Here is a 20,245-nt window from a genome sequence, read left to right as displayed (position 1 = left end):
AAGGCCAGAAGGGAAGAGCTACGTCTGGATCCTGCCTAGATGTGGGTGCCAAAGCAAACAGCATTCAAAGGCGGTTCTGACCCACCCAAATGCAGAGCTCAGCTGAAGAGCACAAGGCATAGCAAACCCTTAACACTAGGGCTTTGGGGTCCAGTCCTTTTTCATCCCAGGCAGAGACTGCCCACCCACACACATTCCAAAGCCTCCAGGTGGACAACAAGTAGCCCATCACAATATCATCACACCATCTGAAGTTCTCCTCGGAGAGGAAGCTGCTCTCTTCTACTCAGCCCTTGCACAAGACTCACCTTCTCCGGCCTCTTTCTGGCCTTGAGCTGCACCACAGGCTGGAGAGGGGTTCTGCGGGGCCGACTCTGCTCTTCGGAGTCCATGGGAAGCAGATCTGGAAATGGGAGATGGGAATTACAGGTCTAACAAGCACTTACTTTCTCATTCAGTCCCCAAAGGAGACAAGGATCTATTCTGTTTCTCAACAGCACAGGGAGTTGACGCATGCCTTGTTTGATTGCAAAAAAGGGGAGCTAATTTAATGGCAAGGGAGGGGAGGGAGATGGAAGTCCTACCGGGCACCCTCCAGAGTCAGAAGGGACTTTGGAGGCATAAGAACATAAGAACAGCCCTGCTGGATCAGGCCCAAGGCCTATCTAGTCCAGCATCCTGCTTCACACAGTGGCCCACCAGATGCCTCTGGAGAGCCCACAGGCAAGAGCTGAGGGCATGCCCGCTCTCCTACTGTTACTCCCCTGCAACTGGTATTGAGAGGCATCTTGCCTCTGAGGCTGGGGGCGGTCCAGCCTTCGAGTCCAACCCCCTGCTCAGTGCAGGACACTGCTAAGCATCCTTGACAGACAGTTGCCCAGTCTTTGAAACCTCTTGCAAAGCGGATCCCATCGTGGCATGAGGCAGACAGTTCCACTGTCAACAGCTCTTACAGTTAGGAAACTGTGCCTATTGTCTAGCCTAAATGCATTTCCATGTAATTGTTGGTCCTTTCCTTGTTAGCTCCCTGCTAACGGAGCAAAGAGGCACCTTTTAAAAGTGGTGATTCTCTTTATTGATCAGGGGAAGAGCAACTGGCCCTATCCAGACCCAGCACAGCATCCCTCCAGTGGCTGTTGCTGGTGCCTATCTTTTATGTTTCTTTTTTTAGACTGTGAGCCCTTTGGGGACAGGGAGCCTTCTTATCTATTTATTCATTCACTTTCTAAGTAGACTGCTTTGGGAACTTTTGTTGAAAAGCGGTGTATAAATATTTATATTCGCATTCTCATTTCAGAGGAGAGCTGGTCTTGCGGCAGCAAGCATGACTTGTCCCCTTAGCTAAGCAGGGTCTGCCCTGGTTGCATATGAATGGGAGACTACAAGAGTGAGCACTGTAAGATATTCCCCTCAGGGGATGGAGCTGCTCTGGGAAGAGCAGAAGGTTCCAGGTTCCCTCCCTGGCAGCATCTCCAAGAGAGGGCTGAGAGAGATTCCTGCCTGCAACCTTGGAGAAGCTGCTGCCAGTCTGTGAAGACAATACTGAGCTTGATAGACCAATGGTCTGACTCAGTATATGGCAGCTTCCTATGTTCCATCCCCTTGGTTCTAGTCTTGCCTTCAGGAGCAACAGAGAACAAGGCTGTTCCTCCTCCTATGCATCAACCCTACTTCTATTTGGAGACAGCTATCATACTCCCCTTTATTTAACATATTTATATACCACCCAAAACCTGTATCCTTGGGCAGTCTTTTCTTCTCTAGACTTCACCCAGCTCCTTCAACCGTTCATCATAGGAGGTGGTTTGTAGACCCACCATCATCACTGCTGCCCTCTTCTGAACCCTCCAACTACGGCAGGCATTGGGAACATTTGCTCCTTACTGGATAAGACCATTTGACAGTCCAGGGCCAACTTGGTTTCCGGTCTGTAGAATAAAGGCCACTTTGCACATGCACACACAACATCCCTGCAGAAAGGCCAGCTCTGTATAACAATCCATGTAAAACCTGAACACAGGCGGCCACGGCCCACGGCAATGACCACCCACCTGTGCATGTGCCGGAAGGACACAGCAGTGTCATCCCTGAGATCGCCAGGCGCAGCTACCTACAGAAAGGACACCTGCACCCCAAAATTCATGTCTCACCCGAATCCCGGGAGGATTTCCGGCGATGTGTGGCTGACCCAGACGCCGGCTCAGCGTCCTCCGAGTCCGAAGATTCGAAGATGTCATAGGAGGGTCTCTGTTTGACACAGCGCCGGGCCGATTTGCGTTGCAGCAAGGAGTCTTGTTCTGCCGTCTCGGTGGCCCCCAGCATCACCTCCCAGGGGGCTGGGAACTCCTCCTGGGAATCCTCCGAATCCCAGGGAACAATGGTCTTCACCACAGTGCGGCCTGCAGACAAAGGCATGTGTCAGCAAACTCTCAGCCGGCCTCCACGGGGTGTGGTGGGTGGATCAGGATCTCTCGGCTTCTGCCATTCAGCCTCCCCACCAACACATGCACACTAGCAAGGCTCATTTGCACCTCTAGGTGGGGGGAGGAAAAGACAGAAGACTGGAGTCTCTGAGGCAGCACAGGCCAATGCAGCCGGGCTTTACTCATTATCTTTACTGATTATCTACCTGAAGTTCAAAACTGCTGGTGGGCCTGGGGCAAAACCTCCTTCTTCGGTATCACTGACTTACCTTAGAGGCATCTCCTCTTCCTGGCCCTTGAAAGAACTGCTCTGACCCCAGCAGGCTCCAGGAATCTGACTCAGAAGGATCAGCCGATCCTGACATAATGGCCCTGCTGGGGCCCACCCAGCCTCTCTCAATAGGCTGGCAAATTGCTGCTTTGCCCAGGGAGAATGTGTCAGCCTCTGTTAACTATCTCATTTCCAATACAAAGAGATCCAGGGCCAGGTGGAGGGGACAGGGGATGCGAGGCTCAATTGCAGTAGCCATGGCCGCCATGGCTATTTTGCAGAGCTGGCCTAGCCCCTTGTAGGCCTTCACCCCAATCCAGCCGGTCAGCATGTAAGATTCCAAAGCCGTAGCCACCAGTGCATGTTTATTGGGAAGTTAAGTTCCTCTGGGAGCAAGAAGGCTTGTGCTCAGGTAAATGTGCACCCGACAGCCTGCGTTACAGCACAATTCAAAGGAATTGAGTCAGTCCCTTAAGTAGCTTTCCCGCTTGCGTGGACCAGAGCCCACTTTGTCCCTTTTAAGATGCCACCAGATTTCTTGGGGCCTTTGCTACAGAAGCGACCGCTCCAGTGGCTTCCCCTTGATCATTTCCCCTGCCTCCACCGTTGGAGCTGTGCCCCAGACTGAAAACACAGGCTACAAGAATCCCTTCTTTTTTGGTGGGGGGGGAGTGTGGGGGGGAGAGACAGTCTCACATAATAATGCAACACAGCAAGGTGGGGAGGCCAGGTCCAGGGGAAAGGGGGTCCAGGGCAGAGCTAGATGTCCATGTCCTGGCACACTGGGCCTGCTCTAATTCCTGGCTGTCCCCCGAAACTACCCTCACCCCCACCCCACTGCTGAGCACAGAGAATTTGAAACCCAGTGCCACTGTAGCCACTAGAGCAGATCAAAAAAGCCAACTTCCTCTCTCTCCCCACCCCTCCGGCCCCCAGCCTCTCTTCCCAGATAGCTGCTCACATCATCAGGATTTCTCCAGTCTGCAGGCCGCGATGCCATCCTCTCTCTCACACTCGCTGTGCTGTGCTCAGCCCCGTTCGGGGCACAATCACCGCCCCCCCCTCCAGCCCCAGCTCAGCCCCACCTCTTCCTGAAGAGCCATTCCCTCCCCTTCCCCCAGGGCCTCATCCCAAGCCAGGTAGAGACCCCCTCCCCTCTCCCCTCCCCAGACACAGAGCTACCTGCAGTATTCCACAACTCCACCCACCTCTGCCCTTGAATGGAGGCTCTCCCTCCATCCAGCAGGGGCCAGCTGCTTTTCCAGGCCCCTTCATAACATTCACCACCTCATTGCCCCAGCCCCACTGCTAAGGGGGCGGGGGGGGAGGCAATGAGGCCAGCAAGGCCCCAAGTTGCTATTGCTCCCCCAGTGACCACCTCTTGCAGCAAGAGAGGCCAGCTTTAAAAGATTTCTCAGCAGACCATTAGAACAGCTCTGCTGGTCCATCAAGGGCTACTTCCTGTCTCCTCATAGTGACCAAGCAGAAACCTCTAGGAAGCTCACAGGCAGGGCACGGCGGCCACAGCCCTCCTGCACTTATGTTCCAATATTCAGGTCTACTGCCTCTGAACATGGAGGCTCTACACAGCCATCATGACCAACAGCCAGGCTGAATTTTATTTATTTATTTACTTACTTACTTATTTTTACAGTTATAGAAGGGATCGGTGCGTAAATGGAAAAGTTCACCTCTTAGCCGAGTGTGGTTACTTTCCCTCGCATGCGCGCGCGCACGCACACTTTTATCCTGCAGAGCTTACTTTGGACTCTGGATCAGTATTCCCAGTTCAAATTCCACCTCTGCCATGAACTCACTTAGATGGCCTTAGGCAAGCCACTTCTTTCCAGCCTCAACCCTACCCCCACTGGAATATGGGGATAATCATACTAACCTACCTTACAGGGTTGATGTACGAATGACAAGGTGATATAAAGCACATGGGACAGGTATTTGCTGGTTTAATTTTCGCTTTCAGAGGTTTAATGTTTCCCTGTGGCTGGATCCTATAGAATCTGCCTTTGAAGAGGGGAGGAAGAGTCCTCTCTACACTTCAGCTTTGTGCATGGTTACACATGATGGAAGAAGATCTGCGTCATTCTGCGATCCGTTTGCAGTGGGTGCCCCTCACCAGCTTCGAAGGCGAGAGATCATACCACAGTGAGCTTTGCTTACGCCAGGGGTCATACCAGATCAGCTTCACTAGTGGCAGATCAATAGCTAGGAGGATCTGCTTGGTTTTAAAGCCCTCATTCAACAACAACAAAAAAGGGTCAGGAATGTGGTTATCAACCTTTCTCTTTGTCTTGCAGATGGGCACAGAGCAGTGCAAGGCCCTGGCAGAGGAAGATCCAAGCCAAAAGGGCAGGGTGAACATCAAAATGTGTGTCCTCCTCTTGCTATCATGTCTCCTGCGGGGGGGGGGGGGAGTAGTTCAGCCTTGAACTCAGTTTACTAGCCACATCTGGCAGCTGTTCCGAGCATCCCAAGGACTGAGTATCATGGGGACAGTGAGGCTCCATAGGAAGCTGCCATATACTGTCAGACCATTGGCCCATCTAGCTCAGTATTGTCTACATCAGAGATTCTCAACGTTGGGTCCCCAGATGTTATTGGACTTCAACTCCCATAATTCCCAGGCCCAGTGGCCTTTGGTTGAGGATTATGGGAGTTGAAGTCCAGTAACATCTGGGGAGCCAATGTTGAGAACCCCTGGTCTACACAGACTGGCAGTGGCCTCTCCGAGCTTACAGGCAGGAGTCTCTCTCAGCCCTATCTTAGAGATGCTGCCAGGGAGGGAACTTGGGACCTTCTGCATAGAAGCATGAAGATGCTCTTCCCAGAGCAGCCCCATCCCCTAAGGGGAATATCTTACAGTGCTCACACATGTAGTCTCCCATTCACATGCAAACCAGGGTGGACCCTGCTTAGCAAAGGGGACCATTCATGCTTACGACCTCAAGTTTACTAGCCACATCCTGCAGCAGTTCTGATCAACCTGAGGATGGAGTTTCATGGGGACACTGAGGCTCCAAAATACAAGGCTATGCTCTGATGGCATATAAGTCAGTCAACTTGCTGAAGTTAAGCAGGACTGGGTCTGGTCAATGCCTGGATGGGAGATTTCCTGGGAAACTCATGTATGCCTTGAGTTCCAGCTTGAGAGTGAAGGGCACATTTTCCTCAACATTAAGTGAGAGTGTTGGGGTAAAGGTAAAGTGTAAATAATGAAGTGTGCCGTTAAGTCAATTTCGACTCCTGGCACCCACAGAGCCCTGTGGTTTTCTTTGGTAGAATACAGGAGGGGTTTACCATAAAGAGTAATCCAGGGGGAAAGCAGGCACAAATCTCTCTCAAAAAGAATCACGTCTGCAGACACTACTCGGGTCGTGAGCACAGAGGGTACCACAGGGGTCTTAGGAGATGGAGCCGCTCTGGGAAGAGCATCTAGGTTCCAAGTTCACTCCCTGACAACATCTCCAAGGATTTGGCTCAGAGAGATTCCTGCAACCTTGGAGAAGCCGCTGCCAGTCTGTGTAGACAATACTGAGCTAGATGGACCAGTGGTCTGACTCAGTATATGGCAGCTTCCTATGTTCTTATGTTAAGAAGCTGCCTTATATCGAGTCCGGCCACGGGTTCATCTAGCTCAGTAGTGCCTACACTGACCAGCAGAGGCTTCTCCAAGGTTGGAGGCAGGGATCTTTTGGCAACTCTGTACAGGTCAGGGATTGAACCTGGGACCTTCTGTGTGCAAAGCAGATGCTCTGGCACCGAGCTACACCCCTGTCCCCAGTCAATCCACAATCAGCAGTAGATTAAGACCGGTCACTAGCTGGCATTTACTCAGAAGTTAAGGACTCAAATGCAAAATTGCAGGAAAAAGAGCTTTATAAAGTTATGTAATGTAGGAAACATGTAAAGTTACAATCGTGTAACAATTCTAGAAGTTGAACAAGCTAGCATTAAAAAAACACACATGGATCCAAGGACTTTGCATTTCTTTCTCTAGACAAGGAATATTACCTGCCCTCAACCCTTAGGATCAGGCGTGCTACAAATGTAAACAAGCAACATGAAAAGCAAGGTCTGTAAAAAGAATGTGGCCATGGGCAGAGTGATTTCAGGACCCAGGCAAGGGCAACCCAGCTGGTTCCTTCTGGCTGGATGCTGCCTCCTCCACGGCCTCACCATGGGCACACCTTGAGCTGCGAGAGGAGGAGCCCACACACACAAAAAGAGGGGCAAGAAAAACCGCCCTGATGCAGACCAGAGGAAAAGAGGGGCAGACCCCATTGTGCTGAAAGGATTTTTATTATGCAACGCTCCAATAAAATCGTACATGCCTGATGCGTTTCGAGCCAACAGGCTCTTCCTCAGAGGCAAACTAAAAGTGAAAATAAAACAATCATGATTTTACAAATATGTTCTTCCAAATATAATAAAGTCTCAAATATGTTCAGAATTCAAAGGAGGGGCTGTACTGTGGCCCCGGAAACTCATGCATACAAGGGTGCAGACGGAGGAAAAGCTTGAGGAGTCACTCACCACTTAAATGGGGGGGGGTGAGCAGAGGGAGAAAGGAGAGACACTTTGAGGGGGGTCTGAAGGTATGGAGTGGTAGGTTTGCTTGGCAGCAGGGTTCCCTCTAACAGGGATTCCCAGATGTTGACTACAACTCCCAGAATTCCTAGCCAAAGGCCACTGTAGCTGAGGATGCTGGGAGTTGTAGTGAACATCATACAGAAACCCCTGTTAGAGGGAACACTACTTGGCAGGGGAGAGTTGAGTGAAATGAGGGGAGGAACTCCTCAAATGTTCGGGCGGAGGGGGGGAAGGGGGAGGAAATCTGCACCCCTGCAGGCATGCTGCTCTCACAATCCTCAGGCACGTCTACTGGAGTAGACCATTCAAGATCTTTTGGAAACCTGCTCCGGGGTGCAGGCTGGAATGTTGGCTCTGCTCCAGGCAGTGCAGGAGATGCTCCAGAGAGAGGTCAAAATGCCTGCCACAGGAGGGCAGGGTCCAGTGGCCTCAAACTTGGAGCCACCTCAGCAGAGTATCTGGACTGCAATTAATCCACAACAATATAGAGTGTGTCTGCTAACACAAGTATTGCACACAGAGTCTGGGCCGGGGGGAGATCTCTTCTTTCCCTTGACACAAACCCCACATTTCTTGCTCTCATAAAAATGGGGGTGGGGGGAGAGAATCAGAGTGCATTGGCAATTCCCTGAGCAGGTTAAAAAAGGGAAAATAAACGAAACAAGAACATCTTTCCCCCTCCGCCCCAACAGAGCATCCAGGGCTTAGGAAGTAAGATTTCCTTCCGTACTGCAACCACCCGCTTTCCCATGGGTACACTCCATTCTCCACCCCCAGTTTTCCATGAGCCTCAGCCCTTCCTCCCAGTCCTCAAGAGGTTTAGATGCTGTACTCCAGCTTCTGCACAAAATGCATAACATTGCAACCTACATGAACTGGCGCCATTTGCAAAATACGTTCCACCAAATACAATGTGAACAATGCATCCCAATGTAAAGTAGAAATCAAGTGCTTGCAATTAAAACTGGGGAGTCTAGTTCAACGGTTGGAAGAGTTCCAATGCCATGTAGAAAATATAATGGACACACCCATGTACGCAAACATGCACACACAGACAGGCTGCACAGTCACACAGGCAACCTTCAGTCACACATGACATCAGTTCACCAGTCCACAGATACTCAAGTTGTTACCTTTTTTAGACAGCCGCTCCACCCGCCGCGCTTCAATCTTGTCGCACTTCCGATACCTGTTAGCCAGACACACATCATCAGAGCAGGGAAATTGTCCCAATACAGACTCTTCACACCTCTGAGTCAGGAAGCAGCAGAAGCTCTGACCCATGGCCAGCCACCAAGCCTATATGACTAGGTTGGAGCCTGATCATATAAGCCGAGACCTGTAAGCCCAGAGGCCACAACACTGACCAACAGGACACTGAAGCGTAGCAGAGGGGAAAAGGGCCAACCCTTAGAGCAAGGAAAAATCCCCAAGATGCAAGGCAACAGAGCAAGGGCCATAACTTGATCAGAACTCGGAGATACATGCTTTCTCCTACAGCCAGTGTGGTGCAGTAGCTAAAGAGTAGGATTTAAATTCGGGAGACCTAGGTTCGAATCCTTGCTCAGCCACAAAACCTCCTGGATGAGTTTGGGCCAGTCACTGTCTTTCCTTCAGGCTGGATATTGAGCCACACACAGTTAGGAGTACAGAGAACAGAACAGGCAGAGCATGATGTTGAAGCCCCAACGTCTGCAGTCTATAGTCGTCTTAAAATGGACTGCAGGTGGTGTTAGGAAGGCTTTGATATGCCTTTGCTAGGTACGTAAGTGATTTAAGGTTGCACCGAGGACTGCTGGGACCAAATCAAGAATGGCTTCGAGATCACATCTAGCATGTTCCTCTTTCCCATGGTTTTGCTCAGTATCCAGCCTGAAGAATCAGTCCGGAAGCTCAAAAGCCTGCTCACTACTTTTAGCTGGTCCTGACGGAGATATTGCCACACGGCTCTGTAGCTTTGGGATTTTTCTCTCCTTTCAAAAGCATTGCTGAGAGCATAAAAATAGGGAGGCACATCACACCTGCTGTCTTGAGCTTCTTGAAGGAATTGTGCTGTAGAATATATGTATTGGACGGGACCTTGGTGGATTTCTGGTCCAGTGCAGGAAACCGATGACCAGCTATTCTCACTCCTGCTCAACATTGAACATAAGAGGGGGCTTGCTGGATCAGGCCCAAGGCCCATCTAGTCCAGCATCCTGTTTCCCACAGTGGTCAACCAGATGCCTCTGGGAAACCCCAACCATCGGATGGAGGCATGCCCCCTCTCCTGCTGTTGATCCCCTGCAACTGGTATTCAGAGGCGGAACTTGGAGTTCGCCTACAGCCAGACTAGTAGCCATGAATAGGCCTATCCTCCTTCAGCAAACGCTCACTTCTGAACAACTTGGCATCTGTTTACTATTCCAGTGAAGACTAAAGCTAGGAGAGGAACATGGCTTCAGTGATTACGAAGCACCTCTTCAGGCTTTCCTCCAGGGACACTATTCCTTGTGTTTCTGTCCACTACTGTCTAGCCTTCTCAAATTACCTGCTCCTTTGTTCTGGGCTGTTCATGCATTTAGCAGCCCGCAGCTGCTCAGAACTAACTGCAAACCAGAACTGTTGAGCTCCCCATGCCAGGAAAGGCCTGGACCAGCACAGGGATGAAGATCCTTCTTGTGAAATGAACCACATGCATTTCCCTTCCACATCAGCACTTACACTCAGTCGAGACTGAAAGAGCTAAACCAGAACACTGCTTGTCCTAGAAAAGGGCTGCACAACGTTGTCCCTCCTGCAGATGTTGGACTACAACTCCCATCATCCCTGACTTGCCACTGTGGCTGGGGATGCTAGGAGTTGTAGTCCAACAACAGACAGAGGGTTCGAGTTATGCAGCCCTGTCCTAGGAGGACACTAGAAAACTGCTGGGCAGACCTGGGTGGGAAGTCCATGAGTTCAGAAGTTAGCCGGCTGGCTGGCATGAAATGGCATTAAGGAGAACTGAAAAGCAATCGTCTTAAGTGGTAGTTAGTTTGGGTCTATAGGCCACCAGTGCCTACAGCCAAATGGTGAAATATGCCCAGTAATAACTTGGCGGGTTAGGGAAACAGGTCAGCATAAACTTGCTCAGTTTCTACATTGCTTATTATGGCCTTGGATGGCCCTGGAAGCTTGCATCCAGTATTTTAACTAGTAGGGGATTCCAAGAGTTTTGAAAGAAGGAATATTGCTCCGTTTCTCCTTTTGCTCCATCTATCTAGGCCAAGAAGGCTACTAAGACTTCTGATCTGAAATAAGGCTTGGGGGTATTTTTGTGTGGCTCAAAACCAGAAGCCTTTCTTCACAGTCAAAAGCTATGGCAGACACATATATGCAACAATATATACAAAAAGTTAATATGCAGGTGGCTGACTATACAGATTAGCTGTAGGGATGTGCGTACAGCTTTTTATTGTTCAAATGTAATGCAATAATTGGTTCATTTTCACTAACGTTTCAGGAAGAGGGCTTTGTTTGTTTTGTTGCCTGCATGTGGGATGAACAAGAACGCTGAACGGGGAACTTTCCTCACATTCTAAGTGTTAAGGAATCCCTTCCCTCGTTAGCCTCCGGAACACAGAGACAGTTCCTTGTTCAGCATGGAGGACGAGAAAGTTGTTAGTGACCAGCTGACATCTCACCCTTCCTGCCCCGCCATCACAAGGCTTTCCCCCCTTCAGGCATTCCTCTTTGCCCTCTTGCTGTTTCTTTACTGTATTCCATTCACCCAGTTGTCTAAGATACAATATTCCTTCTTATTCGGCCCTTACTTACTCCAAATGGAGAATCTAGGGTAGGGCTGTACAACTTCAGCCCTCTTGCAGATGCTGGCCTACAACTCACATAATCCCTGGCTATTGGCCACTGTGGGTGGGGATTATGGGAATTGTAGTCCAAAAACAGCTAGGTGGGCGAAAATGAACAGGCCTGATCTAGGGGTTCCCTCTACTCTAGTTCGAGTGCTGGGCTGCCAAATGTAGCCCCACTCATACAGATGGTGGGAGCAATCTTGCTCATCTGACAATGTAACCAAAATTCTCCATGAGGAAAAGCTAGTGCTGCTGAGACCTATATACATCAAATTAAGTGCATTTCAGAAAGATATGCTTGTTTTACATAATGTATTCTGCTTCCGTTAGTCATGGGGGGTGGGGGAGAAGCTACAAGAGGCACTGATGAGAACCATGTAGTATAGTCTCTGAGCACCTCGCTAGAAGCAAGGAGACACGGGTTCAAATTCCACTCAGCCATGAAACTCACCAAGGTGGATAAAAATCAATTTTTAAAAAAAAGTTTAAAAGTCTATTTTAAAAAATCGTAGATCAATTTTAAAGGTAAAAAGTGTGCCATCGAGTCAGTGTTGACTCCTGGTGACCACAAAGCCCTATAGTTGCCTTTGGTAGAATACAGGAGGAGTTTACCATTGCCATCTTCTGCACAGTATGAGATGATGCCTTTCAGCATCTTCCTATATTGTCGTTGCCCAATATAGATGTTTCCCATAGTCTGGGAAACATACCAGCGGGGATTTGAACTGGCAACCTCTGACTTGCTAGTCATTTCCCTGCTGTGCCATTAGGTGGCTACAGATCAATTTTGAAACACCCTAAATTTCAAATTCTTGTTTAAAAAACATGGTTAAAACTAAATCTCATCATAGACATTATACTAATACCTATAGTCTCCTAAGAATAACTTTCTATTATACACGTTGAGTTGCCTACCAATTAAACATAGGCATTCATTTCAGTTTCATCTCCATACAAACATCTCATCTGCCCAGCAATTACTAGCTCTTGCTCTTGGAAATTTCTGGACTTTCAGTGTCCATTTCAAAGCAGACTAGAGTCATGTGTGCAAAGAAACAGCCCGAAGAGTAGGGCAGGTATTTTGTAGCGAGGCTGGGTGAACGCAAAGGAGTAAAGACAGAGACGACGTAGAAAAGGAGGCGGCAGAGAAAAATAGTGGCAAGAAAGAGAGAAGGCATTATTCAGTACACAGCCTCCTATAGTGCCCCACTCTTCGCCTCAGAAAATTGTCATAGTTTCTGGACGTAAGAGACACTCTATCTGGGAATACTTTAAAGAATTGCCTTCCCTGAGTAAAAAGGAAGATATATTAAGTGTAACCACAGCAACAAGGAAATGGAGGGCAGTCTGACACAGGCAACAAGTAAAGGTATCGGTAACATAAAAAGCCAGAACGATTTCCTAAATTAGTAAAAAAAATATCCATCAAGTTACTGAAAAAAAATCACAGCAAGTCTACCCTCCTAGATGATGCAAATGCTCTAACGAGCTGAGAATCAACATCTTAGTGATCAGATTTGCACCACTGTTAAGTATTATCATTGGGTAACATGATTTAAATCCGCGATTTAAACTGAAGTTCTCTCAAGGTGATTTAAATATGATTTAGATCAATCCACCCTGACCTTGGGCCAATCATTCTAGCTCCGCCTAACTGCCCCCGCCAAAAAAACCCCAGGGTTTTTGTGAACATAAAACCAGACGTGGGGACCCATATTCACAGTCCTCGAGCTTCTTAGGAGGAAGGACAGGATAAAACCCAACCTTCTGATCACTGGCAATTCTAATAAGATGTGTGTGTGCGCGCACACACAGATACTTCTGACTTTCACTAGACAATTGCCCTGATTCTAGTGGTGCTCTTAAAAGGAGAGTACACATGATTAGTTGTGCTGCGCAGTGAGAATGAGAACGTACATCTGAATGTGCACCCCACTGAAGGCAAGGCAGTGCAGAAAGGCAGCACCGACACTCGGCTACACACTCCAATGTGCAGATTTATGGTTATGGCTCCTGATCCAAGAAGTGTCTAGAGGCTGCTCGGCTGCCTGGATCTTTCCTAGCCAGATCTGGGCAAATGCCTACATGCTTTTGAGCCTTCCTTACCAGCCTTGAGCACTAGAAACTTAAAACAAACACCAAGGAATTCTGGACGCCAGATTCAGCACCCCAAACCAACTTAGATGCTTGTGCTGTGACACCACTGAACCCACACCACTCTCCTGTCGGCTAGGAAGAGAGCCCTGAAGTCCTGGCTTCTAGTTCCCCGGCAGCACTGAAGGAAGAGGTTTATTATGATGTCAGAGTCAGAACTGGGAACACCTCGGACACACACTCACACGCAGCACTGCTTCTTGGTGTTTGGCCCCCCAAACTTTGGCTTGTCGAGGCAGTTGATGCACTCCCCACAGTCCTGAAGCTTCAAGCAACCCTTGCATTTCCCACAGCGAGTCATCCGGTTCTTCTTGACATGGTGGTGGGAGACGTGGCGGCGCACAGGGGGAGGCACGGCTTTGACCGCGGCGTCCGCCTTCACCTGCTTCTGGTGGCCGCTCTCGCTTTCCGAGGCAGAGGAGGTCTCTGCGGAAAAGGGAAATGGTCAGACCGATGACAGGGCTGCCGCCGTGAATGTGCTTGCATCTTTGCATCTCCCCCAAACGTCTCTGCACACGTGAGCAAAGATGCATTCAGCGAAGATGGAATGGATCAGACCACAAGAACCACTCGTTCATTTGCGAATCTAACTTTGACAGACAGAACGCTCTTGGTGTTTAGTAAACTTTTAATCAAAAGTAGCCTGGCTACCTCTTTGCGAAGAGGTTGTTCCCAAGTCACTGGATGGGCGGCTGTGATGTCAGGAAATGCTCCGGCTGCTATTAGACACAAGGCCAAGGATTGAACCTGGGACCTTCCGCACACAAAACATATCCTCGACTATTGAGCTATGGCCCCTCCCAATGATCGACAAGGCCTCCCACCCACTCATTAATATCAGCATTAGCCAAGGCCATGGGGTATAGGAGGAAGCAGAGCTTTCGGTTAGCCTCCTCTCCTCTCCAACCTCACCTTCTATGGTGGGCGACGCGGCAATCTCCTCCCTCTCCCGTAGCGGCAGGGCGCTGAGGCGGGGCACATCCTCTGGCACCATGGCCCGAGACTGGCCCAAGGCCACCGAGGCATGCCGGCACACGTGCTTGATGCGGGGGCCCTGGACTGGAGACTCCTGGCCCTGTGAGGGGAAAGCAAGAGGACCTGCGGTTATCAAGCAACAGGCAGCAGAGGCTTGACACGCCTCACTTCCCAGGAGACCCCTACCACTCACAGCCGGGTGGCACAACTTTGGCCCCCCAGCTGCTTTTGAACTACAGCCTCCTATTATCCCCAGCCACAGTGGCCAATAGTCAGGGATGATGGGTGTTGTAGTCCAACATCTGAAGTTGTGCAGCCCTGACCTAAAGGAAGGCAGAGAAAGACAATTCCCCCCCCCCCTGCCCAAAAGCCTCTCACAGCACAGGCTGAGCAGGCCAAGATCCACATGCCTCTTTACTTGCCTCTCTAGATGGCCCATTGCTCCAGAAGCCAAGGTTGGCTACCCACTACACATACTGCCAGTTACCTGTTTTCTGGCCTCCTTCCTGTCTTCTCCTGCTGCTTTGGGTTCAGAAGTTGCCTCCTGCTCGCTCTGGGCCTTTGGAATGTCAAAAGCGTCAGCCTTGATGGTATGACACCCCTAAAGGGAAAAGACACAAGGGTGATGGATTTGGGATTTCCACCCAGCACCTCCCCACTGTAACAGAATGCTAAGCAACTGGGTGTTTGGGGATATGGGGTGGGGGTGGAACAGCTTGCAGCTGTTATCCCAGAGACTTGTTAATAGACATACAATACAACAGGCCCATTTCCAAAGACGGGGTGCTAACATATGGGGACACGCAGGGGCCCATACACGGACGGAGCCACACCTGTCTTGCAAGGTTGAGAATGCAACCTCCAAACAATTCACTTGCTGCTGCGAGGAATCCAGAGAATCCAAACTCTCTTTCCCGCCCGACAAAAAGAACATCACAATCTCAACTCCCATGTATGGGAAAGAAAACATTTACTTTGCATATTTGAAAATACAAAACATCCCAGTCTCCATCATTATCTGGAACCAAGATAGCTTCTTCTACGAAGATGGACCTTTTTAAAGGCAACCCAGGAAAAAGGAAAACAATCAAAGCAGGTTGACAGAATACAGAACGTCTTAAAGGTAAAGTTGTGCGGTCAAGTTAGTGTCGACTCCTGGTGTCCACAGAGCCCTGTGATTGTCTTTGGTAGAATACAGGAGGGGTTTACCATTGCCATCTCCCATGCAGTATGAGATGATGCCTTCAACATCTTCCTATATTGCTGCTGCCCAATATAGGTGTTTCCCATAGTCTGGGAAACATACCAGCAATTTCGGTAGGGATTCGAACTGGCAACTTCTGGCTTGCTAGTCAAGTAATTTCTCCACTGTGCCATTAGGTGCAGCAAATTCCAAGGGCAGTATGATAATTAATTTATCAAGCTATTCATTACCAAGGACAGACACTAAGGTTCTTGAAAAGGGACTTCCTTTGTCCCTATCCCTAGTCAGGATGCTTTTAAAACAATGATAGAATTGCAACAGATGTTTCAAAAATCACCTTGGCTACTTTAAAAAAAAAAAAAGTCATTTTTAAGGGAAATGTTGACAGTAACACTTTGGACAAAACAATGTTTAAACCCAAATCAGCTTTTCACCCTCTGACTAACAATCCTTATGCAAAGAAGGTTTTTCAAGAGATGGTCAAAAAGGAAATTCTTAATTTAGAGCAGCACAATATGAATGCCTGGCACAATTTAACAAAAACAGAACGCCAAGCATTAGATAACGTGAAAACACATTTTTTTAAAAAAGGTAGATAAAGAGTGGTGGTGGGTGATTTTCAAAGTTGACAATTAGATGATAACTCTTTCCATTACAATGTCGGCCCTACAGATGCTACAAATGAAGTACTGTGAAGAAATTAGATTTGTTCAGGGAAGGATCCGGTGAAGGATGGATTTCTAAATCAACATCTGATTTTTTGTTGAATCACAACAAAGGATGCCCTTATTTTATAGCCTACTTGATTAGCAAGCCAGAGGTTGCCGGTTTGAATCCTTGCTGGGGATTCCCAGACTATGGGAAACACCTATATAGGGCAGCAACGATATAGGAAGATGCTGAAAGGTATCATCTCAGACTGCACGGGAGGAGGCAATGGTCAACTCCTCCTGTATTCTACCAAAGAAAGCTACAGGGCTCTATGGTCACCAGGAGTTGACACCAACCTGACTGCACACTTTACCTTTACCCAAAATACACAAAAATGTATTTCCAATCCTGGGTAGACCTATACACATCTCTGAATGTGGCTCCATTCTGGAACTCATTTCTATATTTTTAGAATCATTTTTAAGACCATTTGTATGTAAGGTTCCAACCTACTTGAAAGACAACATGGACTTCCTGAATCATATTCAGAATTTCAGGCCCTTTCGGCCCATTTTTTGCTAGTGACCATTGACGCAGTTTCATTATACACAAACATTCCTCCAGAGAAAGCATTGTTAAATATAAAGAAAACCTTAAAAGACCACCACAAGAACCAACTTCCTTTCTTGGAACATTAGCCGACCTGGCTCTTGCGGGGGAGGGGGTAATTCGATTTATGCATATGCAGATACTATTGGCAGATATCTGGGGTAACCATGGGATGTAGATTTGCCCCAGAATTGGCAAATCTTTTCATGGATAACTTTGAACAACCATGTATTCTTAATAACAATATGTTTGTGAAGTATATTACAGTCTATAAGTGTTATCTAGATTATTTAAAAAAAATATATGGTCAGGTTCAATGATAGAACTAATGAGCTTCCAATGGTTTTTCAATACAATTCATAGGACCATAAAATTTCAAATGTCACGGAGAATAAAATCATTTTCTAGATGTTGAAATAAAATACATGAAAGGAACCTTATTCACGGATGTTCATAGGAAATACTCAGAAGCTAATTCTTTATTGAAATATGAGAGCTATCATCCCGTGTCTTTGAAGGAAAATCTTCCATATTTGCAAATATTAAGGTTATGTAGAAATTGTAGTACACTGTCAACCTTTCATAAGCAGGCTAAAATATTACAACTCCAACTCCAACAAAGGGATAACCAAATTGGGTGATCAAGCAAGGCAAGGCAAAACACATGGAAAGGGCTACCCTGTTAACCCCTAAGATACCAAGGAATATTCCAGAAAGAATGATTATTCCCATCACTTATGACACATACTCTCAGAGGATTGCACAAATTATTCACAAAAAATATTGGCACCTACTACACAATGTACCCAAGTATGATAAGTGACCCATGTTCGTACACAGGTTGAGTCCAAATATCCAAGATGGATTGGATATTGGTGGTTTTGGTACCCAGTGGTATGAAGAACACTGAGGAGATAATGACTAGTATCTTGGATGGACAGACACCTGTGGGTCAAGTACCTTGTGGCAAACTCAAAGTATCTGTGAACCCTTCAGACTCTAGGGAGTATCAGCTTATAAACGTATTTGCGTGCAACACCAAAGGAGTAATCTGTCATCAACGCCCATGCTCTTTGTTGTATGTGGGTATGACTAGACCAGTCAAAATCAGAATTACAGAACACAAGAGTTGCATTTGTTTAAAAAAACAAAACTATAGGCACCTTTAGTAAGACATTTTTAAGATAACCATATGGCAGAAGATTTAAGATTCTAGTGCACTGAAAAAATTAAGGTTCATAATAAGACCCAGAATATAGATCTATTGCAGAGAGAATTATTCTGGATCTATACTCTTAGAACATGGACACCTCTTTAGCCAGAGCATCTGACTTCTGGCCACTGTAAGATCTTTTCAATTGTATTTAAGGATGATCTTTAAAAGAACAATACTAATTTTTTTTTCCAGGATTAGTGTATGTGGCACTTTAAGGATTTGTTTCACTGAGATCTCATTTAGTTAATTAACAACATATGATGTAATTGTATCATATGCTGGGTAGGACATTTCCAGCTATAGATAAAGCCAGAATAAAGAAAAGTGCTTGAATATAGTTTTCCACTACTACTAAACAGGTAACATCTTTTTAAAAACTACACATAGTGATAGGTAGTTCAACATTTTTTGGAAAGTGGATATAGAATATGAAGGGCTAAATATGTGACATGGAAAATCACATCCAAACAGAGAAAGTCAGAACCAAGATAATTATTGAAATGCAATGGGAAACCTTAATATAATAGGCAATAGCAAAAAATAAAATAAAATAAAATAAAATTCCTACAAGGATATATGGATAAGGGTTAAAAACTGGAATGATTAACACCATAAGGAATACATTCAATCCCAATTTGAGTTATTGGGAATAGTAACAGCGTTACAACAGAGTATGATGAATTTAAGTTTGGCTAACACAGTATAGTAAGATCCAGATACCTTGACTATAAGCTTTCCCCTATGTGGATATTTAGGCACACCTATATGCCTAGGGAAATACATGTGAATTACTTTACACATAGGTATATATATTTGAAATAAAGTTAAAGTGTGCCGTCGAGTCGGTGTCGACTCCTGGCGACAGAATAGAGGAGGGGCTTACCATTGCCTCCTCCCATGCAGTGTGAGATGATACTTTTCAGCATCTTCCTATATCACTGCTGCCCGATATAGGTGTTTCCCATAGTCTGGGAAACATACTAGTGGGGATTTGAACTGGCAACCTCTTGCTTGCTAGTCAAGTCATTTCCCCACTGCACCATTAGGTGGCTATATCTGAAACACCAAGTCTATAAATACTTGCTGCTGAAGGAGCACCGGGAACATTTTAGCAGGTTTATTGTTTGGATTTCTGTGACCTCTTTATCTTCCCAATATGGCTGCAAATTCATGGTCACTGAAGGAAACAGATCTCAGAAGGGAGGAGCCAAAGTGTGGGCAGCTTGCACTGAACTCTTGAAGACAAGAGGTGAGCTGGCCGTTTCTTTCAGCAGTCAGGGAATGTTACATTTACTCTCAAGCGTACCATTTAATCCCTCACCAGGGCCTCCAGCCTCTCTCTCCTGTTCCTCTCAACGCATTTATAGCTCCAAGTGTTTCAGGAATCTCAGCTTTCCTTCTCCAGTTTACATCAACATTCAAAGTCCAAGGGGGGGTGGGGGGGTGGAACTCATGTAAACCAGAAGTCTACAAAGCAAGCATAAACCAATGGTATTTTGCCTTTTCTGCAATCCTGAAGTGCTCTCAGGTTGCAGAATGGAGAATCTGGCTTACCTGTGAATTCTCTTCCCACCTGTTAACTGGATTCAGGACTGGGTTTTCCAGTCCCTCTAGAATCGGCTTTATGTGAACAAAGGTGTCCAAAGTATACTGCAATGCAGAATACTGCACCCCAAAACAATCGGGAGTCACATTAAAATTTCTAGATCTCAGGATTGCAAAGACTGCATTTGAAGGTGTGTAGATGATATCTGGCGAGATCTCAGAACTGAGGCTACATATTAGGTGTGGACACGTGGTTGTTGGGTGTGGGTGGGGGAGTGGATTTTGCAGCAGTCAAGGAACTGAGCTTCAGTGCCCTGTGTAGCTTGCAGCCCGTCTCCTTACCAAACAGAAGTGAAGTTATGCAAAGCAAGCAGACACCAGTCAAATGTGCTTAAGCTGCATGATCTAGACAGGTCACCGATCTTCTCCGGGGACGAAACTTGATTTTAGTGCAAAGTGCACACAGCTCTGGACATGACCATGAGTCAGCATGGCAGAGCAGCTAGAGTGCTGGACAGTAACTGGGGAGATCTGGGTCCAAATTCCCATCTCTTCCTAGCCTACTTCACAGGTTTGTTGTAAATATAAAGGTCGCAGGGAGCATGATTGTTACCCTGAGCTCTTCAAAGGAAGAGCAGGGTAAAAATGTAACTCAAACATGCAAACATAAAATACAGCTTTTGAAATGCTGTGCATGTGTTTCTGCATTTTATTTACAGAGGTCTTTCCTACCTCGTTTCCACACTTCAGTGTGGGCTA

General features: G+C 47.2%; 1 protein-coding gene across 3 annotated transcripts in view; it reads right to left on the bottom strand.

Moving 5' to 3' along the window:
• Positions 1-20,245, bottom strand: part of KMT2B (lysine methyltransferase 2B) — a 72,676-nt gene that overhangs the window by 30,843 nt on the left and 21,588 nt on the right. For all 3 annotated transcript variants that reach the window (XM_053266990.1, XM_053266991.1, XM_053266992.1), the window contains 6 exons: positions 14,749-14,862; positions 14,199-14,361; positions 13,472-13,712; positions 8,433-8,488; positions 2,151-2,399; positions 309-403 (listed from right to left, as the gene is read on the bottom strand). In XM_053266990.1, the coding sequence (XP_053122965.1) occupies positions 309-403; positions 2,151-2,399; positions 8,433-8,488; positions 13,472-13,712; positions 14,199-14,361; positions 14,749-14,862 (918 nt within the window). The remainder of the gene's footprint in view (positions 1-308; positions 404-2,150; positions 2,400-8,432; positions 8,489-13,471; positions 13,713-14,198; positions 14,362-14,748; positions 14,863-20,245) is intronic.

The sequence above is a fragment of the Hemicordylus capensis genome, chromosome 7, assembly GCF_027244095.1.
Source record: "Hemicordylus capensis ecotype Gifberg chromosome 7, rHemCap1.1.pri, whole genome shotgun sequence".
Classification (NCBI taxonomy): domain Eukaryota; kingdom Metazoa; phylum Chordata; class Lepidosauria; order Squamata; family Cordylidae; genus Hemicordylus; species Hemicordylus capensis.
The sequence above is the reverse complement of the archived record's forward strand: the minus strand, read 5'-3'. Positions and strand labels throughout refer to the sequence as shown.